This window comes from Lodderomyces beijingensis (genome assembly GCF_963989305.1).
Source record: "Lodderomyces beijingensis strain CBS 14171 genome assembly, chromosome: 3".
Lineage (NCBI taxonomy): Eukaryota > Fungi > Ascomycota > Pichiomycetes > Serinales > Debaryomycetaceae > Lodderomyces > Lodderomyces beijingensis.
Genome location: NC_089972.1, coordinates 1,238,311 through 1,264,036, shown reverse-complemented (window position 1 = coordinate 1,264,036; position 25,726 = coordinate 1,238,311). Strand labels below are relative to the sequence as shown.

Below are 25,726 nucleotides of genomic sequence, written 5' to 3'. Positions count from 1 at the left end.
GCCACGCCCTCTGAAGAGTGGTGATGAATGGGCACTGGGTGTGCACTAACACTCGAGGTTTTCAACTGTAAATGATCAAAAAGAATAAAAAAAGAAAGAAAAATAGCAGGGGTTGAACCTCGACTCTTGGGGGAGGATAGATACTGAGTTATTATTGTATTACTGCTGATATATTGTTAGATGAAACCAATAAATCGTTGGTACTTTTTTTTTTTCTTTGGTGTGTTATCTCCGGTCTATTGAAGAATTCGAGGTAGGTAAATAAAGAGCCATCAAGAGCTAGTAAGGTGAGGGCATCTACTTGTATATATATATATCAATACACACTGTGGTCGGCGTCTACACAGGAGGTCTACTGACTCCAGTTTCCATGATCAAAAGAAAAAAAAAAAATTAGGTTCAGTTCTTTCCTTCCATGGCAAAATACATCATTGGTCAAAGGCGAAACATGGCTCTGCTCTCTAGCCAGCGATATCTTCTGACTCACGCCAGTGTTCAAGCATGGAATTGGCTGGAACTTGCAGATTTTGCTGATTGCACTTGTCTAGCAAATTGGTTTTGCAGCCCAAAAGAGGACATTCGAGCGTTGTTCGGCCTGTGCGAGGTTAACGTTGAAAATACAGCTTCTTGCCACATTCGGCCGATTTTCGCCGCTACGTCTTTCTCTCTTTCTTCTTCACTTGCTGATATAAAGTCCTTGAAGGAGTTCCCCGCCAAGTTTGTCTTATTCGACCTCTTTTCAATGTGGATATCGCCGTTTTGAAGAGACTCCAACCTGTCTAGGCTCCCACCTACTGGGTTGAGATGTCGCCGTACGTTCAAATACTCTCGATTGAGACGTTCAAACTCTGTTCTTGACTGGATGGAATTTTGATTTGCACCCTGAACAAAAGATTGAAGACCATTATTTGTCGAAACACTGCCTTCGGGGGAGGGAGGCGCGTATTGATTGTACCCATTCTGAACGAATTCAGATGATGGACCGGGTGTTATGGGGGTCATGGGTCCAATGGACGCTGAAAAGCCATGAGATCCCATAAAAGAGTGTCCGTTGTTTTGAAGGTCCCTCATGCTTCCATGACTTTGGCCATAACTGTGGGCAAACATCAAGTTGTTCAACGACAAACTTGAGAAATTCCCAGCTTTGGAAGGGTTCATGTTGGCAACGTCCATCAACGAACTTTCCCTTTGCAACCACAACTTTTGCTGCGTTCTTGTTTCGATATTCTTGGAAGCTGCTGGGTGTAGATCTGACGATGATGATGAACTTCGTAGGAATTCATTGTAATTATTGGGGCCATTATGAGAATATCCAGGCAATTTAGCCAGTGGCAACGCTTCTCCATTGCCACCACGACTGACATCTGCATGTCGCTGCGCTTTGTCCAGCGTATGATATCGGTTATTTGTGCGCTGCAAGTTTGAGAAAATTGTCTGACCCGGTTGATACGAGCTCTTTTGAATTGCATTTTGGTTTGTGGTGACTGGCTCGGCGACATTCCTAGCTGATTCTATTGGATTTGCCTTGAAGGAGATTCCACTGACAGAGTTCTGATTATTACTACCACCGTTGTTATTATTGTGCAAGTTGATTTGTTGGTTTGGCAATACTTCTGCTCTTTTGGCATTGAGGGGATCGATTTTGCGCACCAACCCAGTCGACTGCGATAGTAGCAACGACCCGCCGTATAGATTGGCTGCTTGAGAAAGGTCTTCAGCTGAGCTTTGCGCGGAAGTAGTGATCCTTTCAGCAGTTTCAGTATTGCCTTCGTTGGCGTTTGATTCTGGCAAGACCTCCAATTTGGGCCGCAGCACCTCGTTGACACTTGGCGAAGGATCAGGCACTATACGGTTGATTTGTTCGTAAAGACTAGGAATGTTCTGGTCAGAGTTCAGACGCATCGTCGAAATAGTCTCCTCGCTATCGAACCTCTCGGGAACTGGTGCAGCCAGTGCAGCCAGTGCAGCCGGCGGCTCGTCGAGGTCCTCATACTCGGCATCATCGTCGTTCAATCGCAATATTGCTTTCCCCTTCCGGGCACTTGATTTGAGCCCCATACCACCAGTGTACAGGCCCAAGCCTTTTAACGATGTGTTGGATTTGTTGGACTTTAGGGACTGGTTGGAGGAAGTTTTGGTCAACGGCTGTAGCGCAACAACTTTTGTAAACGACTTGTTGTTCCGTTTCAAAGCAGTGGAGCTTGGCCGAGTCTTGGACAACCCATCCGTCGACTTTGATCTGCTCAAGTCGGGTCTCAACGTTGCCGCACTTGACGAGCTGGCAATCTTTCCTAGTAGTTTAGTGTGCGATAGCGAGCGATTATGGGTTTTAGGTCTTGAAGGATGCGGTCTTTTGGGGTTTGCTGCGGTATTCACTGACATGTTGGATATTGAAGCCGATCGTGCTGATATGTTTTGAAGGCTGGGCCGCAGTGGATGGAATGAAACGTCAGGTCTCTCGGCGTTGCGACCACTACTAGTGGTGGTCAGTTCAGGCTCGGCTGAACGTGACTTGGATAGGGTAGTATTATCTTCAGCATGGTGGCTTTCGACATTAGTCCCCAACATAGTTATCTTCTGGTATTGAAAAAAAGAAAAAAAAGATAAAAGGAGCTGTAAACAATGTCGTATGGGTGGTTGTTTCTTGTTTTTTTGGGCACGGAGGCTGACTTTTACTTGATAGTTGATGGTGTGCCAGAACCAGATGAACGTGCGCACGTGACCTGATATATATTTCAGTGTGGTGAGACAAAGAAACTCGTCTTTGTCTTAATGTGTGAGAAGGAGGAAAGTTCTTCGTTTGGCGGGGTTTAGCAGCTATCACGCTACTTGAGATCGATCTGAATTTTTAAAAGGTTTTGTTTTCTGAGGACCACCTTGACTTTGCGCTCGGCAATTGTTCAGCTTCAACTAAGAGGAAGTTCTTATCAGGTCCAAATTTTGCTATTTAAAAAAAGAAGCAAGATTTTTGACCTGCTGATTGTTTTTATGAGCTAGCAAAGATACAGACTCTTTCTATTTTATGTAGTTAGTGAGCGTGTTGGAAAATACAAAAAAGATGTTGTACACGTGACTGTGATTGGCAATTGCAACAGTTTTCGCAGCCATTTAGCTCAAACTTTTCACGAGGGAGATACATTTCACGACAATAGGATTCTAACGGGATGCTTTTCCAACCTAACTACAAAGAACCAATCGAATTGAAAGCCGTCATTTGCCATCAATTGCCTCTTGTAAAGTCTTGTTCCGACATTTATACCCCCTGCTCCCCACATCTTCTTCAATTTTTTATACTACGTTAATGAGTATAGCCCCTCCCCCCTAGCCCTTACTAGGTACCCAATATTCCTCCTAAAATGAGACGAAATGAAAGTACCTACAGCAATTAGGCTCGGATCAACATCGCGCCATTCATTATACGGGTCACATAGAAGCCGTCCCGACAACGTGTACTCCTCCTCTTGCTCTACATAAAGTGGATAAATTAAAACTAAAATTACCCTATAACTTTGAAAATTAATCGTTGCGCACAAACACACCATTGATCTTGCTTGATCTTGTTTTTTTCTTTCCAAAAGAGTGTGAATTTTCTACACATTTAGTTGGAGGCAATAAGGATGTTTAAAATTGAGACACCAGAAGAACATAGATACCCCTATAGAGATTGTGTGCCTGAGCTAAAGCAATCCAACGTGTCAAAGGCTGGAGCTTGCTAATATTTTTCTTGGACGAGCAGCAAGCGGAGTTGTGTTGAGCTTTGCATGGACATGGGCGTAAACGTGAACATGAATTTCAAAACTTTTGTTCAATTACATTCTAGAATTACTGTGTTGTTAAAGGGTATCGGATTACCTGCGAGGTGCATTGTCAAAACATAAGTGTTCAAAGAAAGGAACTATCTTTTGATTCCCAAGTTCTGCGCATCTACATTTCCCCACGTTATAAAGGACCACCAATGCTTAAGCACTATATTTGTTGGACAACAATTCATTTGGCCCATTCGCTGACAGTTTTGTCCAGAATTCCTCCAAGCTGCAAATACAGTTTACTTCGAAACTTGAGGAGCCCATCACACACGTGGAAGTCCATGCGGAAGAAACCCAGACTGTCAAGATATTGTTATATGATTGCAGAAATTGGCGGAATGCAGGGCTGCTTAATCGGTTTTTTTTGTTTTTTTAGGGGTATGTTTATTCCGCTAATTAACATGAAAAAATTGTTCTTTCTTCCGAGACATTGTCGACCGTACCAATCCCTGCTCCCTTGCCCCCCCCGTGTGGAGAGTTCAAAAAAGAAAGACATGTGTGTGTGTTCCTGAGTAGCGGGAACTAGAAGCCCCCGTGATCAAATTGCATTGTTGGGAGATGGATAAATAGGATTCTGTATCCCCCACCTTAACGATGTTTCCGTCAAAGTCGGAGGGAGGAGAAGGAGTAAGGATTCGTCACCACAGTGAAAAAATAGATGCTTGCAAATACCTGCTTGTTTATTTTGGCTTTAGCTTCGGTTGCCCTTGCTCACACAGTGCCCAGTTATGGCTCGCTTCAGCGTCAATACTTGGCCAAGAGAGCCAAGATTGAAGTTGCTCAAGACATTTTCAGAAACTTGCCTGCTAAGGAAATTGACTTTATCAATGTTCATTTGAAAAACTTGACCGATGCCCAAGGGTCCAAGTGTGACAAGTGCAAGAATAGGCTCAAGTATGCTCAAAACTTGGTCCACGAATACCCAGACCAGGAGCACCTTGTTTCTTTGCTTTTATACAAAGACTGTGTCAACAATGCCAAGAGCGATGACTCGTGCGGATACGTTGAATTTTTCGTCACTACCGATTCCAGAAACCACGAAAACTTCACCAACCACTACGACTCGGGAATTGGCTCTGAAACCAGTGTCAACATCTTTGACAATGACTTTTTGAACGTCATCAAGCACTTCAATGTCTCGAGCGAGTTGGATTTGGAGTACTATTGCTTTTTCAAAGGCAGCCGTGCTTGTAACTTGCCAGAAACGCCAGACGTCGAGAAGCTCTTTAACCTTCAAAGCTGGTGGCCAGCTAAAAAGCCCGAGTTGAACCACCCTCCCGTTTACAAAAACAACAGCGAAAGGTTCAACGTCGTGCACGTGACTGACTTCCATATACAGCCAAGATACGAGTTGGGTGCCGAGACCAATTGCACTCAAGTTCCTTGTGGATTACCCGAATCCCACAACAAAGAGCTTCCAGGTAAAGACTACAACTTCACCACTTATTATAAAAACCTTGACCCCACTCTCAAAACCTTTGACTATTCGTTTTACCCTGATGCTAGATACACCGAGAACAACACCTATGTGAAAGGGGACTATTACGACTTTCCCAAATATCGTGGATTCAACTTTAACAATGCACCAGCAACTTCCTTCGGTGCCTATCTTTCCGACTCTCCCGAGTTGTTGATGAACAACTCCTTAGTCGAAATTGCGAGGTTGCACGCCCAAAAGAAGTTTGAGCTCGTATTGTTCACGGGAGACATGGTTGATCACGACGGTATCCACGATGGGCCCGCCACTACCAAATGGGCCGAGGTTGAAGGATTCAAGTTGATCAAAAAGTACTTGAACAATATCCCCATCTTGCCATCTTTGGGCAACCATGACGCTTTCCCCTACGCTCAAGTCGCCCCACACAAGTACGACCCGCTGCAAAACAGCTACGAGTACAATATCGACGACATGGTCAAGTTGTGGATCAACAACGAGTGGTTTGAGGAAAAAGATGCTGATGATTTGAAGCACCACTACACTGGATTCTCATATGTCACCAACAGGGGCTTGAAAATCATTGCTTTGAACTCAAACTCTTATTACTCAGATAACTTGTGGAATTATATCGACCAGTCGACCGATGGTGACTTGTTTGGAAACTGGGAGTTCCTCATTAGTGAATTGCTTGATGCAGAAGCCAAGGGTCAAAGAGTGTGGATCATGGCACACATTCCACCCAACAACTATGATGTGTTGCCCCTTCAATCGAGAATTTTCGGTAAAATTGTTGAAAGGTTCTCCCCTTACACCATTGCCAACATGTTTTTCGGCCACACCCACAGAGACCAATTCGCAATTTTGTACTCGAGCAATGCCAGTGCCGCCGACGCTGTTGCCGCCGATGTTGTCAACATGGCGTGGGTTGCCCAGTCTGTGACGCCATACACCAACTTTAACCCCTCGTGGAAATGGTACGAAGTTGAGCACGAGAGTTTCAACATCATCAATGCTTACAACTATTATACCCAGTTGAACGTGACCTTCACCAACGGCGGAGCTGAGCCAAAGTGGGAGGTTGAATACAGTGCCAGGGATTTCTATGACAGCAAGCACACCTGGCCTGCCGATGCACCTTTGAACGGTACCTTTTGGCACAATTACGTCGCCAAGCCCTTGTGGAACACCAGTGATGTTGCTTTTAACCAAAATTTCATGGACTTGAAGTACAGAAGAAGTCCCTTAACTCCAAACTGTACCACGGAAAAGGGAACATTGAGTGACAAGTGTTTCAATGACAACAACTGTTTTCTCTATTTCCACTCGGACGATAACATTAGATGTCAAAAGTGATAAAGTTGATCATTGACTTTGATTAAATGGTTCTTTCTTTTTTTTGTTCGTTTTTTTTTTTTTCATTCTTTCAATCCCCGTTGCCCTGATTTCTTTTCCAGAGTATATATATACCAGAGTTTATATATGCTGGCAAAATACATTTTTCGTTTTTTTATTATTCGTTTATTGATTCTAATCATAACTACAAGGGTTGGGTTGGCTCCTCATTTGTTCTCTTAGCCAACTTGGGAATTGAATGAAGGGTCCTTTGACGGCACATACACAGAAGTTTCTCCCCTAAATCCTCCACGGTGTCCACCTCTGTGGCCCCTGTATCCGCCCCTGAATCCACCTCTGTTGCCTCTGTGTCCGCCTCTGAACCCACCTCGTGACCGGTACCCACCACCATGACCACCAAAACCGCCATGGTGACCGCCACCATTGCCATTGGCCGCGTCAGCAGCCGCTTCCTGCGCCGCTTGTCCTCCGTGCTTGCCTCTTCCAAACTGTCTTCCCTCCCGGAACCCAGGGTCCAAATCAATAGTTATACTCTGGCCATCCAACACCGTCGCTTGTAGATACTTCATCGCGTTCAACGACCCCTGTTTCGTCCGGTATATCACAAAACAAAAACCACACGGGGTCAACTTGTTCCGATCTAAACCCATGATGATCTTATCTATCGGCCCGCTCTTCATGAAAAGTTCATGGATTTGTTCTTCGGTGGTGAAGTGGGATAGATTCCCCACGTACACCGTGCGCGATGTCATTGCTCGTTCGAGCTCGCCATAGTTGTGCCTTGCTTTGCGGATCAAATATTCCGACGGCTTGTCTAGCCTATCGGCCGAGTTCTTGAAGTTGTTCTCTATCAAATCCATCTCGTATGTCGGAGTTGTTGCATGTAGATTGATTCCGCTTACTATTCCTGGTTTTTTTTTCTCTCTCTATATTCTATTTTTTTTTTATTCACAGGTGGACTTGAAATGTCACATCAACAAGTGTGATCTGGAAGCTTTCCCGCATCCACCAAAGCAGCCCCCAGCAGCCAAGAGCAGCCCAGTCCGGCATAGTAAAGGCAAAGACTTGCAAGAAAACAATTTTTGATTGTGGTTAATGTTGAGCAGCCTCGGGTTCAAGACAGGTGTAAGGGCAAGCTACAATGTGCTGGATAACCCGACATTTATATCCGAGCCATGGGCGATATATCCAGCTAAACATCGAAGTTCGGGACGGATAGTTTCCGTGTTTATATTCGACAAGAGCAAATTTGAATCACAGGTTCATCGGCTTTGCTCGACGTCATCGAACACCACTAGCCCCAAAAAGATTATCAAGGAGTGCTACGAGTTGATCAAGTTTGAAGTGGGCCAATTGAGTAAACTCAAACACCCGCAGATATTGACCATCATTGAAGTCTTGGAGGAAACGAAAACCAAATTCTTGTTTGTGAGCGAGCCCATCTCGGGAAATTTGATCACGGCCAATGACAAGGACTTGGACCTGTTGTCTGTGCAAAAGGGGTTATTGCAAGTGGCTAAAGGGTTGCAATTTCTACACACGCAGGGCAACATCATCCATTTAAACATTCAGCCATCCTCGATTTACATCAACAACCAAGGCGATTGGAAATTGGGCGGATTCAAGTTTTTGCGGAACTTGAACGAGTTGTCTCCTCAAGAGAGAGACAACTTCTACATCATGAACAACTCCACCGTGATTCCATTTGCCAATTTGAATCTCAATTTCACCGCTCCCGAGTTGATTATTGATTCTCAGACTAAGTTGGACTTTGCCAATGATATATGGTCGTTTGGAATGTTGATTTTTTATGTTTACAACCACCCTGCCATGTTGATTGACTCGTTTGATCCAAGTAGCATACAGGACTTTAAGCAAAATTTCCGCAGGTTTGAGCAAAAGTTTTACAACCGCCAGCCTGTCGAATTGAAGCATATTTTGAAAGATGTCCCCGATAAACTCCACATGTTGTTCCCGCAGTTGCTAGCGAGGTACCCTTATGATAGGCTCACGTTGGACCAGTTTATCGACTCTGATTTCTTCAACGGCAGCATCATCAAGGCCATGTGGTTTATTGACGAGTTCTCAACCAAATCGATACATGAAAAGTTGATGTTTTTAAAAGGACTACTAGAGTTTGACCCAGAGACACAGTCTGACTTGATCAACCAGTTCCCACAAACGTTCCGGTCGCTGAAGTTGTTGCCTTTGCTCATCAGCGTGGTGCTCAATGAGCTCTCGGTGCGTGATGAATCTACTGCCATCGATCCCAACGTGGATGAGTTGATCAGCTACTCGCTAGAGATCATTATGATTATATCTAAAAACTTGGCAGGATTGACTTTTCAAGACCGGGTGTTTAACGTCTTGCTCAAGGACAACACCTCGCTACTGGAGAAAGTCTATGATGCGATTTTCAAGGACGATTCCAAGGGCAAGAAATCAAGCAAGATTTTCACCAAATTGATCAATACATCAGTCAAGACGAGACTCACTTTGGTCAACAATCTAGCGGTTTTGCAAGAAAAGACCAATGAGAAACAGTTTGTTGGTTTCATCAAGCATATATTGGAGTTGGTGTTTACATTGGGTTCAAACGAGCAAGATCAAAAACACGTTCAAATTGTGCTTCAGGAAAAGTTTTTGGATTACATGCCCACGTTTATTTCGATGATTGAGTTTCCCTATATGAAAAACACCATGTTCCCTTTGTTGTGTCGAATATTCCAATCCACCACTGTGTACTCGACCAAGTTGAAGATTCTAGATACGTTTGAGGCGTTTTGCGACCAGAGGGTGATTGATAAGATTATAATCGACGAGCAATTGCTACCGATCACGCGCGGCATCACCGATAGAAACAGAGAAATTGTCACCAAGTTGATAAATTTCTTTGCCAAGGTTGTTACCAGCGAGCACGTCAATCTCGATATGAAGACCGCAGTTGACTCTGTTTTACCTCAATGTTTTTCGTTTGCATTTGGGTGCACTGATTGTGGACAAGATGACTTTAAATCGTACATGAAGATTATCAACAATGTGCAGCAGCATTTGGTGGAGAACAAGTTGCAGCAATTGCCGCAAGTGGCACATGGCGTTAGTAACGGCGATAATGCGTCAAGCTTTGGCACACTATTGCAAAACCAAGCTATAAAAGAGCCGGAAAAGGAACCAGTTGGACCGAAAACAAAAGCAATGCAGCCGACGAAACCACCACCCGCAATAAGGACAAATAAAAAGCCATTGGAGAAAAATCAGTCGATCCAACTTCCAACTTCGAGTAAACGGCACTTGAAGCCGAGCCAACCCAAGACTGCCACTGCCTCTACTGGCACCACCATCAATAATAATTCATCTCTATCTTTTGGAGCTAGTAGCCAGTCGTCCAATGCTGCTAACGCCAACATTCTCAGTAAGATGAAGAGCACCTATGAAACACAGGACAAGGATAACGAAGGATTTGACGAATTTCAGCTGGCTACATCCTTGGAGTCGCTGCAGGCTAATCCAAGCGGTGGCAACAAGATCAACTGGATGAGTGAAGTGAATAAAATGAAAACCTTGCCAACTACACCGCCACTACAAAAGTCGACATCATCGTCGTTGTCCTCAAATGGAGTAAAGTTGCAGCAAAATGGCACTCAGCCCACGGTGAAATATCCCCCCGGTTTCAATTCAAACTCTGTCCTCTCTCCAAAGAGCTCAACATTGACTCGCACCCAGCCAAACTTGCAAAAGCATCAAAATAGCACCACTACCACCAACAATGTAAATACTGATCTTTTAGATTTGCTATGAAAAAAAAGATACACGTATACATCGAGGAAGGGGCTATAAATTTTGCAGCACTTTTGTATATTTTGTATGCATTCAATATAGAGATACCTGAATAATAGACGGCCATACATAATAAGTAGAACTGCCATAAGAAACATACATCACGTGATCACTCCCTAGCCCCCTTCGCCCCCCTCGCTTTACCTTCTGTCAAACCCACGCACGCATGCCGATGCAGTGCTTGATCCACGTGACCAGCAAACTCCGATTTCTCGCATAAGTTTGTTTCATAGCATTGGATGTTTTTTTTTTTTTTTCTGTTGTTGTGTATTACTACAGGCTGTAGAAGCTAAACGACGAAGAGCGAGAGAGAGAGCGAGGTGCAAGTTATACGACGAGATGGACTAACTGAGCGAGCGAGAACGCAACTCATGCTAAGCAAAATAAACGACAACGACGTGCCAAACGAGAACATGGGAAAATTAAGCGGCAAATATAGAGTTCGGGAGAGGGCGCGGAGGTGAAGTTAAGTGGTTCCACAGTCTGAGACAATTAAAATCCGGCAATAATGAAAATAAACGATGGGAGAAGGAGGAAGAGGGAAAGATATTAAGAAAAAAAAAAAACAAAAAAACATACCATCGGGATCAGCGAGGGCGGCGGATCGCATTCCCGTTCAAGTTGGGATGCCGATGCTCGTTTGGGCTCTCTCGAGGGCTTTTCTTCGCTAGTGTTGTGAGGGAAAGAGTGTTCAGCTTTGCCACTGTGTCTGTAGCAGCAAATCACCGGTCGAATGAGTCTAGCCGACGCGCAAAGAAGCAGAAATTTTTGCCTTTTTTTCCTTTCTTTCTTTTGTTCCGTCTCTGCTAAAGTCAAACAAGTCGCTAAATCAGCAGAGAGCGTGATGATGGTGGTGGTGGTGGTGGTTGTGAAAAATTAAATAAAAAAAAAACCCTCTTGATTTTAATTTTAATTTTTTTTTTTTTGCTTTTGCATTTTCGCAATTCTAGCTAGCAGGGGCAAGTGAAAACATATATAGAAGAATACAAACCCGCTTCCTTTTTCCTCCTTCACGTCCGCGTCTCCTAGTCCACGTTCACCACCCCGTTCCATGGCTATTTGAGTTTACATTGAGTCGTCCTTGCAGTTATTGATAGATTTATAAACCAGACTACCAACAGCATCTTCTGCTTTTTTTTCATTGTGTTTTCGTTGCCAATTTGATTTGTTTTAAAATTGCATCCTTTTTGCAATCATCGACCCACGTTGTTGCTTAGATTATAATCCTTATAGACTACCGTCAACCGTCAACTTTCAAGAAACTTGAGCTAGCAAACAATTATCCATACACACACACGGTCAGTCATGGATATCGTACTAGAAGTTTGTGACTATTATATGTTTGACAGGCTTTATGCCGGTTTGTTGCCTCATGGTGGTTACGTGGACAAACTCATCCAGTCAAGTCCCCTTTTGTCTTCACTTTCGAGCTTTTCGATATCAAAAGCATTCAATTCGGCAGCTGGAGCAACAGCAGCAGCACCGGCATCTTTATACAACGGCACTTTTGCTTCGGACTCGATACAGGTCAATGTGAGTAGCTTAAACAGTGCCAACTTGCCTAGTTATCTTTTCGGTAAATTGATGAGTTTGCAGCATCAGGATGACATTTATGGCTTAAAGCCAAGATACTTGCCCGCTGGCGAGCATTTTGCCAGCTCCCTATTGTCGAGATCAAACTTGTTTAGAGAAGCATTGAGCATTCTCGTGGTGACCACCATATTTGGATGGCTATTGTATTTCTCCGTTGCGTACCTCAGTTACCAATTTGTCTTTGACAAGAAAATCTTTAACCACCCGAGGTATTTGAAAAATCAAATGGTTTTGGAGATCCACCAGGCAGTCACTGCCATTCCCGTCATGGTGGCCTTGACCAACCCCTTTTTTTTACTAGAACTCAACGGGTTCTCCAGACTTTACATGAATATCAACGAGTCCACCGGCGGATGGAAAGCGGTCTTGTTGCAAATCCCCACATTTATCTTGTTTACCGATTGCTTGATCTACTTTATTCATCGGGGCTTGCACTACCCCTCAGTGTACAAACGGTTACATAAACCCCACCACAAGTGGATCGTGTGCACACCATTTGCCTCACATGCGTTCCATCCAGTTGACGGCTGGGCGCAAAGTTTGCCCTACCATATCTATCCATTCTTGTTCCCACTTCACAAGGTGTTGTACTTATTCCTTTTCACCTTTGTCAATTTCTGGACAGTGATGATCCACGATGGTAATTACATGTCGAATGACCCCGTGGTTAATGGCACTGCCTGCCACACCATCCACCATTTGTATTTCAACTATAACTATGGACAGTTTACCACGTTATGGGATAGAATCGGTCGATCATATAGAAGACCCGATGATTCCCTATTTGTGAAGGACGAAAAGGAGGAAGAAACGAAGAAGATGTGGAAGAATCAAGTTGTGCAGATGGAGGAAATAAGGAACGAATTGGAAGGTAAAGTCGATGACAGAGTCTACATTGAACATGAGTAACTGAGCAAGTAGGAACAGAACATGAACAGGGAGTTTAACAAGGACAGTAACTTTTTTTAAAATAAGTTTTTTTTTTTTTTTTTTTTTTCAGGAGGGTTATAAAATTTTATTTACGAGGAGGGGGTAGTAAAGCAATGAGAAAAAATTGCCGTCGGTGGTTGTGCAAGCGATGGCCCGTAGCGAGAGAGAAAGATCCGATCTTTTTCAAAAACAGAGAGATTGTCTAGCTAGATAAGTTGGTGATAAGGCCATAGATTTGAGATTCGAGATCTCACTAGTTTGCAATTGGCCATGACGGCCCCCGGATCGGTGTATTGATGGCGGTGGTGGTTGTGGATGGATTTAATCTGTCGTATATGAGACTAGAGACCAAGGCGGTTTTTTTCTTCAATTATTCTGCACTTATCAACAAGGGGGGGGGGGAGGGGAAGAAAGTCATTATCTGCACGTGCAACACGAAACACACCTTTGACTCCCTCCCCTGAGTCCATTATAGAGAAAGACTCTTTTTTTTTTCTTTTAATATCACGTTTTCTAACTAGCTCGTCGTCAATCTCTTTCCTCGTAATTACCAACCTTTTTTTCAATCCCACACGAGGTGACTCTGCTTATCTTCAAAGTCTGTGACACGCACCCATTCTCAAAGGTATGAAAAGCGGATTCACGTGGTGATACTAGATCTGGAACCCGTGTTGTTTGGATAAGAACTTAGAACGCTTGGCTGGTGGCGGTGGCCGGGGAAGATGGGCCATTTTTTCGCCTATTTTCAATTTGCATGCATATCGCGTATTAACAAAATCTGCAACAAATGAAATGCCGTACTGCGAACTACAGCGAGGGGGAGATTGAGAGAGACGGTTATGTTCGATACGTCACGAGAATCACATCAAGGCATAAAAAAAATACTCATTTTTCATTGCTAACCACCTACTTTTTTTTTCTAGTCTTTCACGTCAATAATTAGCTTGATTGCTAGATAAGATAGATTCGACCGGGGGGGGGGGGGGGGGGGAATTTCGGGCCCTTCCCCTCGGCTTAAGCACGTTATATTTTTTTCTTTTTTTGCACTTGTGCTCGATCTGAATTAAGCGAGATGTAGAAGAAGTTGAAAATAGACATTAGAAAATTACGGCGGGGGGTTGGTGTCTTGTCTATGCATTATGCTGCCGACTAATTTCTGATCCATGAGAGACATAATGCACAACAACAGCAGCAGCAGCAGCAGCAGCAGCGGCGTTTGACCAATTGTTTCTGCCAAAACGATGGGGGGTAATTTTTTTTTTCAAGGGTCGTGTATCTTTTCCTCTAATCATAAGCGCGGTGGTGATCAAGATCGAGATACCGATGCGTTCTTGATACTGGTCGTGGAACCGTGCTCTTGAAGAGGAACAAGTTCTTATCTTGTGGATATCAAGCTTTTTTTTTCACTCTCATAACTCAATTGAAGTAGACTTTGATTTTTTTTTTGGCTGTTTGATATCTCCCCCTCTTATCTCTGGGTCTTGCTTGCGATCTTGAGAGCGAAAAAAAGTGGTGTGGACTCAAATTTTGGGTCTGTTTTTTGGAACTGCGCTTCAACTAAGAATACCTCATGGAACTTGGTAGCAAAAAGTGAAAAGTGACTCGAGCAGACTCATCATGATGCATTATGTAGATGCTATACGTTCAGAAGTAATTACTTTTTGTTTTTGTTCTCTGGTTTTATCAAGGACTAAGCTGTACAATTTGATTAGTCCTTCCCTGTGGCCTGAGATAAAATAATAGAACAAAGCGAAGAGAGATAAGGGAAAGCGAGGGAAATTTTTCAACCTCACACACACACAAAAAAACACAATTTACTATCAGTTATCCAAAGACAAAGACAATGCACCAGATGTAAATTGGGGACTTTGGTGCTTTTTTTTTTATTTGGGGTCAAGGAAGAAGGGATTTACTATGGCTTTCAGATGTATATAAGACAGGCAAAAAGTCCTTCCAAACCAGGCCCTTCCACCGTCTACTACAAAGAGTCTATTCACCAAAGCACGGGATAGTTCTTTTTTTATCTTGTTCCTTGTTTCACGCTAACTTATCATGGCTGACACTGGATTTGTTCCCTTGCCACAAGGTGCTGGTTACGCCGTTGTCTTGGGACTCGGTGCAGTTTTCGCATTTGGTATGATGTTGACTACCTATTTATTGAAACGATACAACAAGGAAATCATCACCGCAGAGGAGTTTGCTACAGCAGGTAGATCGGTCAAGTCTGGGTTGATTAGTGCTGCCGTTGTCTCTTCATGGACATGGGCTGCCACTTTATTGACTTCCACCACCCAAGTTTACAAAAACGGTATCTTTGGTTCTTGTTCGTATGCGTTTGGAGCCACCGTTCAAATTACGTTGTTTGCTTCGTTGGCAATCAAGGCCAAAGAGAGAGCACCTTCAGCTAGAACCTACTTGGAGATTGTTCGTGCCCGGTACGGCACTGTAACCCACATGATTTATATATTTTGGGGTCTTGCCACCAACATCTTGGTGACTGCCATGTTGTTGACGGGAGGCTCGGCCACCATTTGCGACTTGACCGGAATGCACCCAGTGGCTGCGTGTTTGCTCGTGGGGCTCTCGCCCACGGTTTACTCGGTCTTTGGTGGTCTTAAGGCTACTATTCTCACCGATTACGCCCACACCGTGATTATGCTTATTGTCATTTTGATTTTCGGTTTCAGTACGTGGGCCACTAACCACAAGTTGGGCTCAGCCTCGGTTGTTTGGGACTTGATTAAACAAGTTGGTGAAACTAGACCAGTTGAAGGTAACCACAATGGCTCATACTTGACTTTCCACTCGAGATCAGGCGGTATCTTTTTCGTCATCAACATTGTTGGTAACTTTGGTACTGTGTTTTTGGACAATGGTTATTTCAACAAGGCCTTTGCCGCTGACCCAAAATCAGCTTACAAGGGTTACATTCTTGGATCGTTGGCCTGGTTGCCTATCCCCGCTTTCTGCTCATTGACCATGGGGTTTGCCGCTTTGGCTTTGGAGCAAACTGAATATTGGCCATTGGGAAGAGCCATGACTGCCGATGAAGTTGCCAAAGGATTGGTGTTGCCCAACGCGAGTACCGCGTTGTTGGGTAAAGGAGGTGCCGTTCTCAGTTTGGTTATGATTTACATGGCTGTCACCAGTGCCATGTCGTCGGAATTGATTGCCGTGTCCACCATTTGCACTTATGATATCTACAGAACTTATATCAACCCCAATGCCACGGGTAAAAAATTGATTTGGATCTCGCACTTGTCGTGTGGTGCTTTTGCTTACATCATGGCTGGTTTTGCCATTGGTCTCTACTATGCCAATGTTTCCATGGGATTCCTTTACGAGTTGATGGGTATCATAATTGGTGGCGCTGTTTTGTCTTCGGCAATGACCATCTTGTCAAGCAAGCAAAACTGGTACTCGGCCACATTCACCCCGCCAATTGCTACTGGTTTGGCCATTATGTCGTGGTTGGTCTGCACCAAGACCAAATTCGGAGCAATCACCTATGCAAACTTGTTTGAAGACGATGCCATGTTGACTGGTAATGTTGTTGCGTTATTGTTCCCCTTGATCACGGTGCCCTTGTTTACTTTTGTTTTCAAGCCACAAAACTTTGACTGGAAATTATTGGAGACTAGAATCACTAAAGTCAGCGAAGAGGAAGAATTGAGAGAAGCTGAAGGTGCCGGTGAAGATTCCGAGTCTCCCGACCCCGAGAAGCTTGAGCCCGTCAAGTCGCCCATTTCAGTTATTGCTAGTCAATTGGTTGATGACGCCGAAAGAGAGAGATACTCTGCTGAGCAAATCCAGCTTAGAAAAGCCTTTAAGAGAACTGTTCTCGTGTGTGTTTCCTTGACCGTGGCTCTTCTTGTTGTTTGGCCAATGCCATTGTACGGTTCCAAATACATCTTTTCGAGACATTTCTTTATTGGATGGGTTGTGGTGTTTTTCATTTGGATCTGGTACACTGTGTTCCAAGTTGGCATTTACCCAGTTTGGGAAGGCAGAAAGAGCTTGGCCCACGCCATGAGAGGCATATACTGGGACTGCACGGGCCAGACTTGGAAGTTGAGAGCCTGGCAAAACGCTCACCCCGAGGAAATGCATGCTGTTCAATCACAAATCAGAGCGCAATTGTCAGCTCCGCAGGTGGTTGATGGTCAATATGTTCATCACATTGATGACGCTATTTCTGAAGAGAAGAGCTGAGTTTTGATGTGATTTTTGAATTGCGTGTAACAATATTTCGTTTCTTTATGTATATCTTTTTTTTTTTTCGTATTTATTCCCTCAAACAGTTCTTCCTTGACCAAACTAAAACTCCAATGGATGTGCCCGGGCCGTGGCACGTGACACCTTCTACATAGTTTACATCGTTAACCCCGCGGGAATAGACTTTAGCCCAAAGTCACTAAACAAGCCACAAGAAATAAATAGCCTTCTGCGATGAGCAAAAACCATGGACTAAAAAAAGACTCGAACATGTGGCTATCGAGTCCTGAAAAGCGACGAAGAAAGCCGGTACCGCGCACCGTGATAGTTGAGTTCAACTATCACTCCACATAAGAAACCCTGCACTCGAAAAACGATTGCAAAAATTCTAATCACATTTAATTTTTTATTTTTCCAAGTTGCAAAATTGCGCGCCGGCCGTTTTCCCCGTCCCGTGAATTTATATTTTTTCTTTTTCAAATGCGAGAGATAACCATCTTATCAGCTGCACACTCACGAACAGCTCCATCCAATCAGATGCGAGCAGCACGCACACATCCAGTATGTGCTTTCTCTTGTGCTACTTCTCCATGGGAAGGAAAATACATCAAGCGGCTTTTGAAGTCAATGAGATTGCAAAAGGAGGCCCCCCCCCTCAACTCTCACCTCACTCTCCCCCAACTATTTCTAGGGTAACTTTGGGGCTCGATAGCTTCATGCTTTCTAATCTTTGAAAGAGACAGGCCTATATTGGTTCTGCCAATGTTCGCCAATGCAAAGGTGGAATGAGGGGATAAGACAAGCGCAAAGGCGGATTCTCTCTCGATTCCTGAGATTTTATTGACAAGCTGCTCTTACTTTTCTTTTGTCCGGGTAGGATTCTAACCGGCGGCCATCGAGGGCACCAACTCGCGAGCGCCTCCACCCCCCTCCCCCCCGCGCAACCGGCGGCCATCAAGGGTACCGACCCATCGCGCGCTCGGCCCCCTCGCGCCCCCCCCTCGCGCGCCTGCCCGCGCGCAGCTCGCCTGGTGAAATTAAAGTGGAAAAAGCGCTACCAAATGCGCACTATCGTCCCTCGCGTTCAGTTAACTTTAGCGAACTGATAAGATCCGCGAGCATGAGAGAGATCTCGCCGTAACAGACATCTGGCTGTGTGTGTGGTGCCTGTTCTTATCGAGGCAGAGAGACAGAGAGATTTGTTGTTCAGATACTGCTCGCCTTATATTGGGAACGGAATTGCCCGCGTATGCTTAGTTGTTTTTTTTGGTTTTTCTTCTTCCTTGTTGGTGGACATGTTGATCTATAAGTAGATATATTAATACGATCAAGAATGTCCCATCTGTCCTCCGGGATGTTGAGGTTTTTTCTTCCTTTTCTTCTTCTCCTTTAGCACTCAGAGCACTTATGATGAGTACAATTGGTTGGACGGTCGAAGACTGGAAGAGATTCCACTTTGAATCCACGCCTCGGGAGTCATTCAAATTATTGAAAAATTTGCTCGATTCGCAGCACACGGCGCCACAAGATGCAGCTTGGATTTCCAAAGCTAGCGAGGACAATTTACGGCACCAATGGAATTTCCTCTTGTCCAAGTCCAACAAGAAGGACCTCCCGTTGTATGGAGTGCCGATTGCCGTCAAGGACAACATCGACGTTAAGGGGTTCGAAACCACGGCAGCATGTCCCCTGTATGCTTTCCAGCCAGAAAAAGACGCAACCACAGTGAAGTTGTTGCGAGACGCCGGCGCCATTGTGATTGGAAAGACGAACTTGGACCAGTTCGCCACGGGCTTGGTCGGTACGCGGTCCCCCTATGGAATCACACCAAACACGTTCAACAAGGACTACGTCAGCGGCGGCTCGTCCGCGGGGTCAGCATCGGTAGTGGCGCGAGGCATAGTGCCCATTTCGCTAGGTACCGATACCGCTGGCTCTGGCAGAGTACCTGCAGCATTAAACAACATTATCGGGTTGAAGCCAACAAAGGGGGTGTTTTCATGCAGCGGTGTGGTGCCCGCGTGCAAGTCCTTGGATTGCGTTTCCATCTTTGCCTTGAACTTGCAAGACGCGCAATTGACGTTTGGTGTCATGGCGCAATTCGACGGCGACAATGACGAGTATTCAAGGCCTATGCCTGCGAACCCCACGCTAAAATTCCCCTGCAAGCCCGTGGTGGCTGTGCCCACCAATTTGGTTTGGTGTGGAGAAAAGGAAAACCCCGAGTTGTACGACAAGGCTGTCAAGATCTTTGGCGATAAGGTAGGCGTTGAGCTTGTTCCATTGGATATCGACTTGTTGTTGGAGTTGGCCAAGTGCTTGTACGAAGGTCCCTGGGTGACGGAACGGTATGTTGCCGTTAAGGACTTTTTAGCATCCAATCCACCTGAAATGGACTTGGACCCTACTGTTATGAAAATCGTCAAGGGCGGAGAACATTATACAGCTGCCGCCTGCTTTCAATACGAGTATAAGAGACAAGGCATCTTGCAAAAAGTCAACAAGTTGTTGAAAGGAATCGACGCCATCATTGTGCCCACTGCACCATTAAACCCCACCATTAAATCGGTTCAAGAAGAGCCAATCAAAATAAACTCCTGTCAAGGCACCTATACCAACTTCGTCAATTTGGCCGATTTATCAGCATTGGCCATCCCAGCCGGTTTCAGAAAGGACGGGCAGCCTTTTGGTATCACTTTGTTATCACACAAGTTCAACGATTATGCATTGCTCGACTTGGCCAGTCGGTATTTAAAACACTACGCAAAGACGGTGCCGCACTTTTATGGATGCTTGAAGGATAAGCCCGTGGCCTCTACCATCCACGACGAGTTGCATGACAATGTCCCCATTATCACTGGCAGCGAACAAATCAAGTTGGCTGTTGTGGGAGCTCACCTCAAAGGTTTCCAGTTGCACTGGCAGCTTGAAAATGTCGGTGCCAGGTTTTTGGAATCGACAGTCACTTCGAAACACTACCGACTTTACGCCTTGCCTAAAACTGGACCAGTGGCCAAACCGGGTTTAAGACGGGTCTCGGGTGAGGATGGCGCCAACATTGCCGTGGAGGTGTACTCGATCCCCAAGGAAAACTTTGGCAGTTTCATAAGCTTTGTTCCTGAACCTTTAGGTATAGGCTCCGCGGAATTGGACTCTGGCGAATGGGTAAAATCATTCATCTGTGAAGAATCAGGATACCTTGCAAAGGGAACAGTTGATATCACCAACCACGGTGGCTGGAAGAACTACCAACAGCACTTGCAAAGTGAAGCAGCAAAAATCAAGAAGCCTTTCCAATCGGTCTTGGTTGCAAACAGAGGTGAAATCGCCGTAAGAATCATCAAAACTTTGAAGAAATTGGGCATCCAGTCGATTGCCATCTATTCTGACCCGGATAAATACGCGCAACATGTCTTGTTGGCCGACGTTGCCATCCCCTTGCACGGCACGACCGCGGCTCAGACCTACATTGATATTGAAAAAGTCATTCGAGCAGCCAAGGAATCCGGCGCTGAGGCAATCATACCCGGTTACGGCTTCTTATCGGAGAATGCCGACTTTTCCGACCGTTGTGGCAAAGAAGGTATTGTATTCGTGGGACCATCTGGTGATGCCATTAGAAAATTGGGTTTAAAGCACTCTGCTAGAGAAATTGCTGAAAAAGCGGGCGTTCCATTAGTTCCCGGATCGGGGTTGGTCAAAGATGCCAAGGAGGCGCGCGAGATTGCCGCCAAGTTGCAGTACCCAATCATGGTGAAGTCAACTGCTGGTGGTGGCGGTATCGGTTTGCAGAAAGTTGATTCTGAAAAGGATATCGAGAGAGTTTTCCAAACAGTGCAACACCAGGGTCAATCTTATTTCGGTGACTCGGGGGTTTTCTTGGAGAGGTTTGTTGAAAATGCTCGACACGTTGAAATTCAGATGCTCGGTGATGGGTATGGAAATGCCATTGCCGTGGGCGAGAGAGATTGTTCTCTACAAAGAAGAAACCAAAAAATCATCGAGGAGACACCTGCTCCAGATTTACCCGAGGCAACCAGACAACGGATGAGAAAAGCCGCAGAGAGTTTGGGCTCGTCCATGCATTACAAGTGCGCTGGTACAGTTGAATACATTTATGATCCCAAGAGAGACGAGTTTTATTTTTTGGAAGTTAATGCCAGGTTGCAAGTTGAACACCCAATCACCGAAATGGTCACTGGGTTGGACTTGGTTGAGTGGATGTTGTTGATTGCGGCAGATACACCTCCCGACTTCAGTCAAAAGATTGAAGTTAAAGGCGCGTCGATGGAGGCACGGTTATACGCTGAAAACCCTGTCAAGGACTTTATGCCATCTCCAGGTCAATTGACCGAAGTTACATTCCCCAAATGGGCTAGAGTTGATACTTGGGTTGAGAAAGGGTCTGTTGTCTCTGCTGAATACGATCCGACATTGGCCAAAATTATCGTTCACGGTAAGGACAGAAACGATGCATTGAAGAAATTGCGTCAAGCTTTGGACGAGACTGTCGTTTACGGATGTATCACCAACGTCGACTATCTTCGATCGATTGCCAACTCCAAAATGTTTGAAGAGGCTAAAGTTGCCACCAAGGTGTTGGATTCATACGAATACAAGCCACACGCACTCGAGATTTTGAGTCCCGGCGCCTACACCACGGTCCAGGATTATCCAGGAAGGCGAGGCTATTGGAACATTGGTGTGCCACCTTCTGGTTGCATGGATCAATTCTCGTTTAGAATGGCCAATAGAATCGTCGGTAACGATAGCGCTGCTCCAGGATTGGAGATTACCTTGAATGGGCCCAAGATCTTGTTTCATCAAGACTGTGTTGTGGCAGTTACCGGTGGGAAATGCCCCGTTCAAGTCAACGACAAGGATGTCAACCAATGGGAACCAATTGAGATCAAGAGCGGCGACAAATTGTCCATTGGCAAGTTGACTACCGGGTGCCGTGCATACCTTGGTATCAGAGGCGGGATCGATGTCATTGAGTATTTGGGATCGAGGTCTACTTTCGCCTTGGGTAATTTGGGTGGTTACAACGGGCGAGTGTTGAAGTTGGGAGACGTGTTGTTCTTGGGCCAACCAAGTATTTCTAGTTGCACGTTGCCTACACCAGTAACTGCGCCAGCAAAAGTTCCCGAGCTGCTCATTCCAAGTTACGATCACAAGGTGTGGCAAGTTGGTGTAACTTGCGGACCACACGGATCTCCAGATTTCTTTAAACCAGAGTCCGTTGCTGAGTTCTTTTCGGAGACTTGGAAGGTGCATTACAACTCCAATAGATTTGGTGTTCGATTAATTGGTCCAAAGCCCAAATGGGCCAGACCCGATGGTGGTGAAGCGGGCTTGCACCCGTCTAATACACACGATTACGTTTACTCAATGGGTGCTGTTAATTTCACTGGTGACGAGCCTGTCATTTTGACTTGCGATGGTCCAAGTTTGGGTGGGTTTGTGTGTGAGGCAGTTGTCGCTGAAAGCGAATTGTGGAAGATTGGACAAGTCAAACCGGGCGAGTCAATCCAGTTTGTTCCAATCAGTTATGAACAGGCCAAAGAATTCAAGAGTCAGCAAAACAAAGCCATCGATGAATTCACGGGAGATTTGCCATCACTCGAGGGTAATGCTTTACCTGAGCCTGAAAATCCAATCCTTTACCAGTTTAAAGTTTCTGAAAATGCCCCCAAGGTCACTTACCGACAAGCCGGTGATCGGTACATCTTGGTTGAGTATGGGGACAACATTCTCGACTTGAACAAAGCTTACAGAATACACAAATTGGTGGAGATGGTGAAGGAGTTTAAACCAAAGGGCATATTTGAATTGTCCCCTGGTGTGAGGTCCGTCTTGGTTGAGTTTACCAATGATGTTTCGCAAAAGGAAGCATTGGACACTTTGGTTGCTTACGAGAAGGAGATCACATTCACCAACAAGTGGCAAGTGAGCTCCAGAGTCATCAGGTTGCCAATGGCTTTTGAAGATCAAAAGACTCTAGATGCTGTGAAAAGATACCAAGAAACTATTAGAAGCGAAGCACCGTGGTTGCCCAACAACGTTGACTTTATCGCCAACATCAATGGAATCACGCGAGACGACGTCAAGGACATGCTCTATACCGCTAGATTCCTTGTCCTTGGACTAGGCGATGTTTTCCTCGGTGCGCCATGTGCTGTTCCACTTGACCCACGTCACCGATTCTTGGGAACCAAGTATAATCCATCGCGAACATTTACGCCCAATGGTACCGTTGGAATTGGTGGAAACTACATGTGTATATACACAATGGAGTCGCCCGGTGGGTATCAATTGGTTGGTAGAACCGTGCCCATTTGGGACAAATTGACCATTGGCGAACATTCCACGGATGTCAACAAGCCGTGGTTGTTGTGCCCCTTTGACCAGATTGAGTTTTACCCCGTCTCCGAGGCTGAAGTAGACCGACTCTCGGAAGAGATGAACGCGGGTAAATTCAAGGTGGACATTGTGGACTCCGTTTTCGACCACGAGCAATACCTTAACTGGGTGCAGGAAAACTCTGAGTCGATTGACGAGTTCAAAAAGTCTCAAGGTGGAGACAAGTTGGAAGAGTTTAACCGGTTGATTCAAATATCAAACAGCGAGTTGGAAAAGAATGGCCACAAAGTGGGAGCAGAAGAAGAAGAGTTTGACGAAAACGCCGAGATGGTATATTCTGAATATTCTGGTAGGTTCTGGAAGAGTCTCGTTAGTGTTGATGATGTTGTTAAAGCAGGGCAGCCGTTGGTGGTGGTGGAGGCGATGAAGACGGAAATGATGGTGAATGCCCCCAGAGAAGGGAAAGTGGTAAAGATTTACCACAAGAATGGTGACATGGTTGACGCCGGAGACCTTGTTGTTGTTTTAGAATAGAAAGTAGAGTCGTTGCATTATTTATTCATACGTATCAAAAATTTGACCTATGTATTCAAATTCATTTAGCACCGGTGAGTTAACTCCAGTTATCCAGCACGCGTAGTCGCGTCCAACAGTGGTTAATATTCAAACAAACATAGAAAAAAAAATGAACTACAAAAACAAGAGGGAAGATAATCCTTGACAATATTCAACCATGTCTCTAGCTAATAGTAAACAAATATCAGCTGCATCATTGCAGCCAGAAGTATGGACGTCGTCCTCGAACGAATCGCTCAAACTATTCATCACGAACGCCGAACAAGCAGTCAACTTCAAACCGGTGTTCACCTATCCCATATTTGGCGATGCCGAAACCATATACGGGTACAAGAACTTGAACATCTTTCTCTGTTTTGACCACTACACATTCAAGCCGTTTTTGAACATCAAGTTTAGTGAGAAGCTCGATGATCCCGAATTGGTGGACATTAGGGCGACGATGGAGAAATATTTACCTGAGGATACCGTGTTCAAGGATGAAGTTGCTTGGGTTGATTCGATTAACGAGGAAAAGAAAGCAAATTATAAGATCCCGGGCACGCGAGTCGACTCATTCCAGCGGGCGGGAATTGACTATGAGATATACAAGATTGACCTTGGGGACACGGCGGGGCTCGAGTTGCATAAGCGGTTGCAGATCTTGGTGTTGCTCTATATTGAAGCTGGATCTTTCATCGACGCCAAGGATGAACTATGGGACTTGTATGTTCTTTACGAAAAGCCAAAAGTAGAGGACGAAGAAGAAGGTGAGGAAGAGCCATCGATTGTTGGGTTCACCACGGCGTACAATTACTGGAAATACCCCGGCTTTGAAAAATTCGACAAGGGAGAATACGAGGTGCGCATCAAGATCTCGCAATTCATAATCTTGCCCATGTATCAAGGCCAGGGGCTCGGCCAGCTGTTTTACTCGCATTTGTACGACTACTGGTTGACCCAGGACCACATCAAGGAGATTGTGGTTGAGGATCCCAACGAAGGGTTCGATGATATGCGGGACAGAGCAGATTTGAAAAAAGTGGCGGCGCAAGCAGACGACGAGAAGATGGTTGCGCGCGATATCGACCAGGAGTGGGTCGACAAGACCCGAAAGGAGCTCAAGCTTGAAAAGCGACAGTTCTCGAGACTCTTGGAGTTGATCTTGCTCTACAAAGTGAAGCACGGCGGAGACGTTTCTAAACCGGACGTTCGCAAGTTCATCAAGCGGAGGCTATATAGGAAGAACAAGGAGGGTCTTGAAGGGTTGGATGAGGCTACCAGGAAGGACAAGCTACAAACTGCCTACCAGGCGTTGGAGGAGGACTATTATAGAATCTTGGGCGACGTCAAGCTTCCGTTGAAACGAAAGAGTGAAGCAGGCGGAGACGATGCAAAGAAGCCGGCGAAGAAGAAGCTCAAGACTCAAACGTAGAACGAAAGTTTGCACCTGTGTCGACTTATATTGCAGTCGAGTGCCGGGTGTCGAGAATTGGTCTCTGCCCATGCCTGACGTCATAAATGTTCTAAGAAACTTTTACGAGAAACATAGGCGGAATTTTTTTTTTCATTTCTTTACCTTCTCTCTGGATTAGAACTACTGCTACTGCTGCTACTACTACTACTACTACTAAAC

The 25,726-nt window shown here is 45.1% G+C and overlaps 8 protein-coding genes across 8 annotated transcripts; 6 read left to right on the top strand and 2 right to left on the bottom strand. All coding sequences in view use genetic code 12, as the record gives it.

Annotated features, from left to right (window-relative positions):
• Window positions 1-495: 495 nt before the first annotated feature.
• LODBEIA_P26260 (uncharacterized protein) lies at window positions 496-2,382 on the bottom strand (the record flags this gene model as incomplete). The annotated part of the gene is made up of 1 exon (XM_066972646.1): window positions 496-2,382. One exon carries the CDS (start codon window positions 2,380-2,382, stop codon window positions 496-498), a length of 1,887 nt encoding a protein of 628 aa, XP_066829564.1.
• A 2,082-nt stretch (window positions 2,383-4,464) lies between these two features.
• LODBEIA_P26250 (uncharacterized protein) lies at window positions 4,465-6,597 on the top strand (the record flags this gene model as incomplete). Its single annotated transcript, XM_066972645.1, has 1 exon — window positions 4,465-6,597. The coding sequence occupies one exon, from the start codon at window positions 4,465-4,467 to the stop codon at window positions 6,595-6,597; it is 2,133 nt and encodes a 710-aa protein (XP_066829563.1).
• A 218-nt stretch (window positions 6,598-6,815) lies between these two features.
• LODBEIA_P26240 (uncharacterized protein) lies at window positions 6,816-7,457 on the bottom strand (the record flags this gene model as incomplete). Its single annotated transcript, XM_066972644.1, has 1 exon — window positions 6,816-7,457. The coding sequence occupies one exon, from the start codon at window positions 7,455-7,457 to the stop codon at window positions 6,816-6,818; it is 642 nt and encodes a 213-aa protein (XP_066829562.1).
• Window positions 7,458-7,692: 235 nt separating this feature from the next.
• LODBEIA_P26230 (uncharacterized protein) lies at window positions 7,693-10,395 on the top strand (the record flags this gene model as incomplete). The annotated part of the gene is made up of 1 exon (XM_066972643.1): window positions 7,693-10,395. The coding sequence occupies one exon, from the start codon at window positions 7,693-7,695 to the stop codon at window positions 10,393-10,395; it is 2,703 nt and encodes a 900-aa protein (XP_066829561.1).
• A 1,344-nt stretch (window positions 10,396-11,739) lies between these two features.
• On the top strand, window positions 11,740-12,936 carry LODBEIA_P26220 (uncharacterized protein; the record flags this gene model as incomplete). The annotated part of the gene is made up of 1 exon (XM_066972642.1): window positions 11,740-12,936. The coding sequence occupies one exon, from the start codon at window positions 11,740-11,742 to the stop codon at window positions 12,934-12,936; it is 1,197 nt and encodes a 398-aa protein (XP_066829560.1).
• Window positions 12,937-15,009: 2,073 nt separating this feature from the next.
• On the top strand, window positions 15,010-17,169 carry LODBEIA_P26210 (uncharacterized protein; the record flags this gene model as incomplete). Its single annotated transcript, XM_066972641.1, has 1 exon — window positions 15,010-17,169. The coding sequence occupies one exon, from the start codon at window positions 15,010-15,012 to the stop codon at window positions 17,167-17,169; it is 2,160 nt and encodes a 719-aa protein (XP_066829559.1).
• A 1,410-nt stretch (window positions 17,170-18,579) lies between these two features.
• LODBEIA_P26200 (uncharacterized protein) lies at window positions 18,580-24,069 on the top strand (the record flags this gene model as incomplete). Its single annotated transcript, XM_066972640.1, has 1 exon — window positions 18,580-24,069. One exon carries the CDS (start codon window positions 18,580-18,582, stop codon window positions 24,067-24,069), a length of 5,490 nt encoding a protein of 1,829 aa, XP_066829558.1.
• A 199-nt stretch (window positions 24,070-24,268) lies between these two features.
• LODBEIA_P26190 (uncharacterized protein) lies at window positions 24,269-25,525 on the top strand (the record flags this gene model as incomplete). Its single annotated transcript, XM_066972638.1, has 1 exon — window positions 24,269-25,525. The coding sequence occupies one exon, from the start codon at window positions 24,269-24,271 to the stop codon at window positions 25,523-25,525; it is 1,257 nt and encodes a 418-aa protein (XP_066829557.1).
• Window positions 25,526-25,726: the final 201 nt, after the last annotated feature.